The following is a 10,231-nucleotide window of genomic DNA, read 5'->3' as shown; positions in this document are numbered from 1 at the left end:
CTTGTACTTTTTACTTTCTTTAAAACTGATTTCTTGCTAATATTTGGGTGATTTCCTCTTACATTTCTCTTTTCCATCTGCCCATGTTTTTGCAAGAAATCAAGCCAGTTTGCTTGGGTCTTAAATGGTTAACAAATGCCATATAGTAAAGCAGTCAGTTGCTTTATCACAAATTAAATGTCTCTGTCTCAGATTTGTCAACATGAATCGGGTCTGGGCTGCGTTCAAGGCTCATCCGTACATCAGTAACGTCCTGGGATACACAACGCTGTTTGCCTCCGCTGACCTCATACAGCAGAGCGTGCTGGGCGGGAAACGCACTTCATCCTCATCAGAGGACTCAGCTGGCATCGACTGGGGTCAGACGGCTCGAGTGGCGACCGTAGGCCTCTGTTTCCATGCCAACTTCAACTACCACTGGTTGCGAGGGCTGGAGAGGATGCTGCCTGGAGGCGGAGTGAAGGCAGTGACGGGGAAAGTTGTGGTGGATCAGCTGATCGCAGCTCCTCTCACCATCAGCGCCTTTTACATTGGTGAGTTTGTTTCAGAGCGTATTCAAGTCATGTATTCTCAAAAAAAAAAAAAAAAATTTTTTTAAATAATAATAATAAAAATAGCTATATTTATTATTTTATTAACCACATTTATTTTATTATATCAGCTGGTATAATATACAAACTCCTCGTTGTGTCTAAAACCCTTTGAAACCTGAGCAAACTGGATTGAATTCTTTCAAAAACATGGGAAGAAGGCAATATGCAAATGACCAAAAAAATAGCAAGAAATTAGTAAGAAGTTGCAAGATAATACCTAAAATTAGAAACAAAAAAGAAAAGTAAAAATATAAGCAAACAAGACAATGACCCTAAGAAAATGCTAAAAAAAAAAAAAAAACAACAAAAAAACAATTTTAAACTGTAATATGATTTTAAATATCTAATTATAAGATTTGTATTTTCTGGATTTTCTTTTTTTTTTCTCATTTATTTTTTTTTATTACAACATAAACATGTAACCGAAGTCAACTGATTGCTGGGTACATTTGATTTTTTAACCCAAGCCCCACAAACCCACACCACAACCCTTTCACCAAACCCCACATAAGAGTAATATCTACATAGTCAGGCCTTTCTTATTTAGATAGAAGATCTTTCAAATTTGATATCAAATTTGTCCACATTGAAACTGTGCTTGCTGATGACAGTTCCAGGTATGAAATGTCCAAAAGCGTCCAAAGCCAACGAGTGCTTGACAAATCATGAGGAGGTTTCCAACGCTGAAGTTTAGCTTTTCAGCTGCAGTCAGGCCTGCCAGCCAAATTTTGGGTGTTCTGTCCGTCAGGGAGAGGTGGGAATCATCGTTTAAAAGCTTCACAGCAGGGTTAAATGGTAAATTCAACCCTGTTAATTCTGCAATGGTATCTATAACTATACCCCAAAAATGAAGAACCCCTGGACATTACCACATAACATGTATAAAGGAGCCAACGGTTCTGTGGGGGCAGAACGAACAATAAGGGTCAGGTATCGTTCCTGGATTTTCTTTTTTTTTTTAAAAATAATATCTAATAATCACCTCCAGCTAATTTCAGGTTATTTCCTTGTCACCTTTTTTATCTATTTATTTATTTATCCATTTATTTATTTGCAATTTGTGGGACAATTCTTGTTATGTTTCTCATAGCATTTCCCCCCATGCTTTCAAAAGAAATTAAACCAATTTTCTCAGGTTTCAGAGGGTTAAATGCATGCATGTTTCCTCTTACCTGTAGTGCTGTTTATCAGTCAGGAGATATCGGCTGTAGAGATGTCTGTCCTCTGGCACTCGGCTTGTTGTGCTCAAAGCTAAAAAAAACAACAGCAATGTTTTTTTCCAGAAATCATGACCCGGTAAGTCAAGATAATCCACAGACCTTGTTGTGCTTGTAGGGACTATTTTCTTTCTAACAAACTACACCCACAAACCGCATCACCATGAAGGACATTGTCAACAATTAACTGTTATTTCTAGACTTAATTAACTGATTATTTTCGGTTAGATCTGTTGCAGTTAATGTACACCTGGCGTGTAAATAGCCATATTAGCAATGGACACTTTGGTGCAAATACGTTCTGCCTATTAATAAATAAAGCCCTGGAATCTCAACTAATATTTGAAATAAAATGGGTTTGAATGATGCTTGTCCAGATAAAACAATGTTTCTAATCGTGGGCGGATTATGAAACAATATGCAAGGGCCGCACCACCTCTCCTACATAGGAGCAGGACACACAGACGTTGTGATGCATCTCTTTGTAGTCATTGTGCATCTTTTGTGGTTTTATGTGTCTTTGCCATACATTTTTGTTTCTATTTGGGGTTGTTTAGTTTGTTGTTTTGTAGTTGTTTGTATATCCTTCAGGACATTTGGAGTCTCTAAGAGTTTGTTTTTTGGTTTGTTTGGTTTTTGGTCGTTTTGTATTTGTGTCTCTTTGTAGTTTTTTTGTGTCTGTTTCTGGTTGTTTTCCTTTTTGTAGTCATTCTGTGTCTCTCTGCAGTTTCTTTGCATCTCTTCTCAATCTTTTTGAGTCTTTTTCTAGTCTGTACGTGTTAATTTGAGTCGGTGAAGGCCAAGGGGAGCCCTTACACTTTTAGGCCCCGGGGCCTGTGCTCAGTAGACCCATTCAGTAATCCATCCATGTTTCTAGTGATGGATCCATGAAAGAATCAGTCAAACATTTACCAACCATCTCTCCCTTTTAGGTTTAAGTTTCCTAGAAAAAAGATGATCCGCTTGAAGACTGGAGACAGAAATTCTGGACATCTTATAAGGTAAACATACGACTGACCTCATTAGACTATTATTAATTACTAAAATGCCATGTAATAAATATTTATGTCTTCTGTTTCTTTCTTTAGACTGGAGTCATATATTGGTCAACGATGCAGGTGAGATGTTGTCTTGTATTCATCCCATCATCGGTCACTTCCCGGCTACAGAGTCACAGACGTGTACACATTCACTAAAAACACAGATGTCTAATGACGCATCTTTTATTTCCTCCGTCATCTCAGGCTGTGAACTTTGCCTTCGTCCCCCCTGTGGCTCGGACAGCGTTCGTGGGAGGCATTGCTCTCACTTTCACCATCTTCCTGTGTCACCTCAGACAGCAGCGCGGCAACAAACTGGAATAAACTTTGACTCCATGATGCAACTTTTTCTACTGACTGACTGTGACATCAGAAAGGGCTCATTTAAGGGCAGAACTCAAGAAAAAAGGAAGATTCTCAAATAACATAAAGGTCACATCTGAATCAGCTGATTCGCCCACATGAGCTTTTGTACAGCTGTGAGGAGTTTCTTGTTTTCAACAGAAAACTGTATCCAAATGTGAATTATAGTGATGCAACAGAGTTTAATCCCTCAGTTATTCATGTTGGTGTAATCTTTTCCTCTGAGAAAACAGAGAACAAATACCCTGTTAAATCCTCATGTACTGTAACTGCCTCACTGTTTAAGTGTGTCATAGTGGAATAACTGATGATGCTTTGATTTTTTTAACCAATAAATGTTTCAAAAAAAAGAAGAAGAAGGAAAAAAAGTGTTGTTCAAATGTTTTTCTTTGTTGTTTTTTATTTTTATTTTAAAGGTTTTATTCAAGATTAAAATTGCATAATAATGCAAATAACTCTTTTTAAGGTGAACCTGGACTTCACCTTTTTTGGCAGTTCTCTGCTAATTGTGTTATGAACAATTTGCATTTAATATTTACTAAACTGTTAATGGATGTGTATTACAACATGTTATTTATTGTAATAATGGTTTTTGAAAATCTTTTATTTGATTTATTTGGGATAGTAAATTATTAGAGTGGGAAATGGTAATAATAATAATAATAATAATGATAATGACAATAATAATAATAATAATAATGACAATAATAATAGTCATGAACATGTATAGAAAATAATGAATACATATTAAAATTATATACATATCCTCTGCTTGTCCACTGATCTTGCCAGCAAGCTTTTCATTCTCCACAGGACACACACACACACACACACACACACACACACTCATTCAAAATACACAAATATTTGAAAGAATAATAACTAAAAAAAAAAAAATTAAAAAAAGTACATTACTCATTTTCAAAATTGACAACTTTCTCACTAATAAAATATTAATTGTAATGGTCAAAAAGTAGGCTTCAGCTCAGATTAAATTTATAATGAAAAGAAAACAAAGCGTTTTATTGGGGAATTTGCATTAATTTATATGAAACTCAGCCAGCATAAGCATATGTAGGCTTAGTTATAAGATTTATAATATGTGCTTTTTTTTTGTTTTTTAATTCAGTCATAACTCACGGTTTAAATTCATACATTAAAAATCAAAATCATCAGATGAAATAAAAAAGCCTTTCTCTGTCTCCAGCACTGGAGGCGCCACCTTGAGTCCTCGCGCTTGTTTTGACAGGAAGCGCGTGCTCTGTAACCAATCAGAGACCCGAGATTTCAGCTCAGTGTTTATCGCGAGACCTCCGCTCTTCCTTTTCCCTTTTCGCTCTGAGCCCAAGATGGTAGGTGCCGCTAACAGAAAATGTAAAACATGATAGCTTCACTATCCACGGTCATCCTCTGAATTAAAGCATCTCATGTTGTGTGTGACAACATTTACCGGTTCTAAACACAGTTTGCGTTACAGTCATGTCATGATTTGGTGTTATTAGACAACGTAAATGATAGTAGCTAACCCTCTTTGAATCCGATGCAGTGCTGTTCAGACAGCCGCTTTACTCCTTGATGTTGATCAGAAACGAGCTTTAAAAGTGTTTCTGGATGCGGAATATTATGGAAAAATATAATTGATATTTCCCCAAAGTTAACGTGTGTCCCCAAATGTCAAACTCGGCTGTATTTAAAGCGTAAACTCGTCTGTTGTACCGCTAATGATAGCAGTTAGCTGTGGAGTGTCAACGTGTGAACCGGCCCGTGCTAACGCTGCATGATGAGCTGCTTGTTGAGTATAATAAAGGGACATAAATCATCTTAATCAGAATGTACGTTCTGTCTGTAGTTAAATTTTGTGTTTATTGTGTTTTAGGTATCGTAGACTTGAATGTACAACTTAAACTGAGCACTGGATCCTGGCTGTCATTAGTGTTAGAAAGTACTGAGGGTTTACTAGACGAGCTGCTTGTTAATAATTTACCTTTTGATATATTAATAATGTGTTTGTTTACTTTTTTAAGGGAGTCGATATCAGACACAACAAGGACCGTAAGGTGCACAGGAAAGAGCCAAAGAGCCAGGATATCTACCTGAGGCTCTTGGTTAAGGTAAAAGATATATTTCTCTATACTTGTTGCAATAATACCAACAATGGTAGTAAATGTTACTGTTGCTTTAATATGTTAGTGTACAGCTTATACAGCATCACTACCAATCAATCCAATCATATTTAATTTTCCTGACCGTCTTTCTGGGTTGTTACAGTTGTACCGGTTCCTGGCCCGTCGCTCTAATGCTCCCTTCAACAAGGTCGTCCTGAGGAGGCTCTTCATGAGCAGGACCAACAGGCCTCCCATCTCCATCTCCCGCCTGGTCAGTGTCAGTTGTCTGTCATCCTGTCTGTCAGTGGTTGTTGTTCTTTTTGCTCTTATTAGATGTGTTTACTGTTTTAGCCAGTTGTAATATATAACCTTTATAGTGGTGGTTCAGACTTGAACGTGTTTTTAGATCAGTGTCTGCATCTGTCTGCACTCATCTACATGGATAAGTGTAGATATAAAATAAAATGCAAGATCAACACCAGATGCGTTTTCTGGTTTGCTGTTTTTTTGTCAGTAAATATAATTCAGTGGTTCTGCATCAGTTTAATTCAGTACCTGAAGTCATTGTGTAATCAAGATTTGTTTCATCCAGTGTACCAAAATAGATGATTGAATAGTGTCACAGTATCCCTGACCTTGTGACCTCATGTAACACTGATCTCATACCATTTAGAGTTTTGTGCAGTGTGGTATCCAAAATTTAAAATTGAGATAAAAGACAGCTTAGTTCAGAAAAAGTTGTTTTCATGTGGCTTGTTCTGCTGTCTAGTGGCTCTGACTTTCACGATGTGGTTCAGATTGGGTTCACAAATTAGTGTGGACTTCTGTCACTGCTTATTCCAATTTGGCTCTGTTCATCATTGCATCTCTAACCTTGTGAAATAATATGAAATAAGGTCAGTTGGGGATCAAATTTAATGTAATTGAAGACATCATGTTATCCATGCAATGAAGCCACACTGTTTGGATCATATCACGGCTTTATCATCAGTCTCATAAAAACTTGAATGCCAGAGAAGACTGTTGTTGAATGTGTATGAGTCCTGTTTGTCAGTAGTTCAGAGATGTGATTTTGTGTGCTGAATGTCTGACTTTGCTTCCATTGAAACCAGATCCGTAAGATGAAGATGCCCGGCCGTGAGAACAGAATCGCTGTTGTTGTGGGATCCGTCACTGATGATGTCAGGATTCAGGATATCCCCAAGCTCAAGGTAACACCTCCTTTATAGAAGATCGATCTATTGCACTGTGTTTTTTCTGTATAATTATTCTGTTCAGTCCACAGAGGATCTTCCCTCTGCAGTGTAATGCTGTCTGTAAGGCTGGGACGACGCGGCGACGCAAAAAATACGTCAATGCAAGAACTGCACGTCGATGCGTCGTCCCAGCCCTAGCTGTCTGACTCTCTCGAGATGGTCCTCATGTCCTGTTTGTTGTCCCATAGATCTGCGCTCTGAGGGTCACCGATGGTGCCCGCCGCAGGATCCTGAAGGCAGGCGGTCAGGTGATGACCTTTGACCAGCTGGCTTTGGCTGCTCCCAAAGGACAGGGCACAGTGCTGCTGTCAGGTAACTAAACATGCAGTTATGTTAAAATCATATTGCAGTTGTAGTAGATTATTTAAGTAATTATTGTGCCGCTGGTGCTGAGGGAACGTAAAACTTCAAGGTGGTCTACAAATTAAGCTCACATTAATAACAAATATAGCATAGTCAGGTGAGTCATTAGGGCTCATGGTACTTCTAAGTGTTTCAGACTGGTGTCTTCTAGGATGAAATATCAAATATATATTTTTTCTTTGCCTGAAAAGTTGAGAGCTGCCTTTAGTCGAAATGTCTATTGTAGCTTCAAACTTTCATGTTTAAGTTGCTTCAAGAGGCACTTGTGTGGAAACTTGGGCTGTTTTTCAATGCTATAATAATATGATAAGCACACTGCATGAAGTAGGACAGCCGGTTTTTATCTGTATTCTGACCTGATTGTTTGCCCAGACTCGCACATAATCTTGTGTAAGCTTTTTGTTTCATTTGTTCAGCACTTTTCGCTTGAATTTGTCAGGCTTTAGAGACCCAAATGTCCCAATGTTATGCTTTGTATGTCAGGCTGATCTTTAACGTGAAAGTGTTACCAAATGCTAAAAACTACGACATCAAGTGCTGGTTTGTGTTTTGTGGGAAAAAATATTTCAGCACTGGTTTTCAGTATATTTGCTGTTAGCCCACAGCGATCTTTGCAATAGAAGAAGGGAAGTCTGCTCTGTGCTCCGACTATTGCATTCTCAGCTGTCAAACTGGGTTTTTTCTTGTCAACAAATATCGAAAAAAATTCAGCAGTGAGCTAAAGGAAGTGCACACATTATGGGTTCCCTGTTAAATATAGTGTTCAGTCCGGACATCCATGTGGTTGTCTCATGAGGCAAGATATAAAAAAATGGCTAAGACCGCATTTAATTCTATCAATTTATATCAATTAATTATATGTTTTTAGAATTAAATGTGTGGGAATGCTCTTTGCTTGTATTGTTTTTTTGAGATGTTTATCATTTGTATTTGTTTTTAATCTCAAACGCTTGTTTGCTCCTCAGGACCTCGTAAAGGCAGAGAGGTGTACAGGCACTTTGGAAAAGCTCCTGGAACTCCTCACAGCCACACCAAGTATGTGTACAGTTGATGTGTTGAAACTGTTGTTAAACAAAACAACGTTTAAGTCGGGCCGTCACAATAATCCAACCACTGTCAGGCGACCAAATTGGGCCAAATAGAAGACTAGTTTTCTTATGCAAATGGGTAGAACTGGAAAAAAGTGGGGTTTGACAGTTGGACACAATGTTATTATACATTCAGCATTGTCCATCTGACTCTGCAGCTGGCTTTTTCTATCACACTATTGTCTCGCTCCATCTTGGCCTGGTTGATTGGGTTGTCTGATATTTTGGTCAACATGGTTACATCCAGCGTTTGTTTTAGTGCATTATTCATAGTAGATATTCATCTACCACATAGACAACACTGAAAATAATGTATAATTTAAATAACTGATTCAATTTGATAAAAAGGTAACTTAAAATGATTCGATCACATCTTGAATTTCTTGGGCAACGATATCTTTCCCTGTTGGTTTAATATTCAGAGGAATATGGTAATCAGGCTTTCATAGAGAGAGAAGCACAGGTGTTACTAATGTGAATCTTAAATTGGTTTCATAAGTGTTTGTCAGCACAGGACCAGGCCAAGATCTGCCATAAACTTGGTACAATTGTTAGGAAAAACCTGTTGAAATGATTGCTGTTGAATTATGGTAGTCCAGCAAGACGACACAGTGCATCGTAAAGTTATTTTGCTCTCAGTCTAAATCATGTTGTACTTGCTGTGGTTTGCAGAGGAGGGCAGATTTGTTAATTTTGGAAGTACTGGGTGTTTTCGCAGCAGACTGCTTGACTTGCTTCAGTAGAAAAGCCCAGGAGCAACATAAACAATTACTGAAGCTGTGATAATTATTATTTAATAATAATAGAATCTTGAAATGGAAGTAGTTAAATTAATTTCAGTCACCACTGATTTTAAAATGTACACCTGTGGGTTTCTTTTGTGACAGGTAGCGATGTCCTTTGTGTAAAAGGCCTGCAGTGTCTGGCTGATTGAATATGCAGCCTGTGTGTATATTGAAAAAAACAGGAATAAAAGTCACCATTTTCCTCTGTGTGACAGCTTTGATTACAAGAACAGCAATCTATATTGTGCCATAGCAAAGGGAAAAGTGCAAGTGTTCCTCAATGAAAAGAAAATTAGATGAAACTAGAAGTTTTGAATACAAGAAACCAAGATTAAGCTCCATTATGTGAGAGTTAAAATCAGTGCTTTGTCAAAGTTTAATCTTTGATTATCTGGGACATAGAGTTAAATAACGACTCTAAAAACCAATTCAGCTGATAGGTCAGCTTTGTTGTCATGTGTAGGGCAGCATTGATGTTGAGGAAATTGCCATGATAAATGAGATGTATAGCTGTGTTATATGAATGTTGGGTGTGTGACGTCAACATTTTATACTAACCTACTCATTCTCTCCTCCAGGCCCTACATCCGCTCCAAGGGCAGGAAGTTCGAGAGAGCCCGTGGTCGCAGAGCCAGCCGTGGCTACAAGAACTAGTCTGTGTCTTTGTTTTCCATGCAATCTGATACAAATAAAAGATCGACTGTACAAAACGAGTTGACTTTTGCGTTTTATTTGAACTGCTGACACACAAACAAATGTCACACATTTTACTGGGGTAACATATTTTAAGTAAAGATGGCTCAAAGGAAAACAAAGGATAGAGCTAAAACATAACACTTACAAATTTTTGCCCCACTTGCAACCCCATATTTACATTTCCAGCCCTCACTGAGGTTTTGAGGTAAATTAAAGGTCAAGGATCGTTTGATCAATATTGATAATGATTTAGCCAGGGGGGGAAAATGACTTGGCCAGGAAGTGTTGGTCTGTCAATGATTGGAGAATGTCGGTGGGTGTTGCAATGTTTTCCTTATCGCCATTGGACTTCCTCTCTGCCGCTCAAAGCTGCTGTTGCTGCGTCTCCAGACACTTCCTGCACCGAGCCACAGTTTTCACAGCAAGCGACTATCTGTCGTCATGAGGGGGAGACAAGATGAGGTAAATCTGGTTGTTTTGCTTTTATATTACATTTTTAAGCTGGCTTCGTTTAGGCAGCTGCTGGTAACATACAACTCTTTAAAAGTTAAAAATGTTATTGTCACTCCGGGTGGATGGAGTCAAATCGCACGTTAGCTAACGATGTCATCCACCGTTATCTGCGCTAACTTGGATGCCTCATTAAACCAATCAATAAATTAGACGCAGTATGTCAAATTGTAGCTTTTCACTTCTTCCGAAGAAATTTCTACTCGTTTTAGCAA

At 38.1% G+C, this 10,231-nt stretch overlaps 2 protein-coding genes across 2 annotated transcripts; both read left to right on the top strand.

The window, feature by feature from the left end:
• The first annotated feature begins 202 nt into the window (after positions 1–202).
• Positions 203–3,224, top strand: si:ch211-120k19.1 (uncharacterized protein LOC563199 homolog). Its single transcript, XM_042489132.1, has 4 exons — positions 203–559; positions 2,758–2,811; positions 2,899–2,928; positions 3,055–3,224. Exons 1-4 carry the CDS (start codon positions 203–205, stop codon positions 3,172–3,174), a joined length of 561 nt encoding a protein of 186 aa, XP_042345066.1. The 3' UTR covers positions 3,175–3,224.
• Positions 3,225–4,175: 951 nt separating this feature from the next.
• On the top strand, positions 4,176–9,520 carry rpl18 (ribosomal protein L18). Its single transcript, XM_042489584.1, has 8 exons — positions 4,176–4,186; positions 4,421–4,565; positions 5,238–5,324; positions 5,482–5,589; positions 6,431–6,529; positions 6,763–6,886; positions 7,903–7,972; positions 9,389–9,520. The coding sequence occupies exons 1-8, from the start codon at positions 4,176–4,178 to the stop codon at positions 9,462–9,464; spliced, it is 720 nt and encodes a 239-aa protein (XP_042345518.1). The 3' UTR covers positions 9,465–9,520.
• The last annotated feature ends 711 nt before the right edge of the window (positions 9,521–10,231 follow it).

Source organism: Plectropomus leopardus, chromosome 7 (genome assembly GCF_008729295.1).
Source record: "Plectropomus leopardus isolate mb chromosome 7, YSFRI_Pleo_2.0, whole genome shotgun sequence".
NCBI lineage: Eukaryota > Metazoa > Chordata > Actinopteri > Perciformes > Serranidae > Plectropomus > Plectropomus leopardus.
Note: the sequence above shows the minus strand (reverse complement) of the source record. Positions and strands in the feature narration are given on the sequence as shown.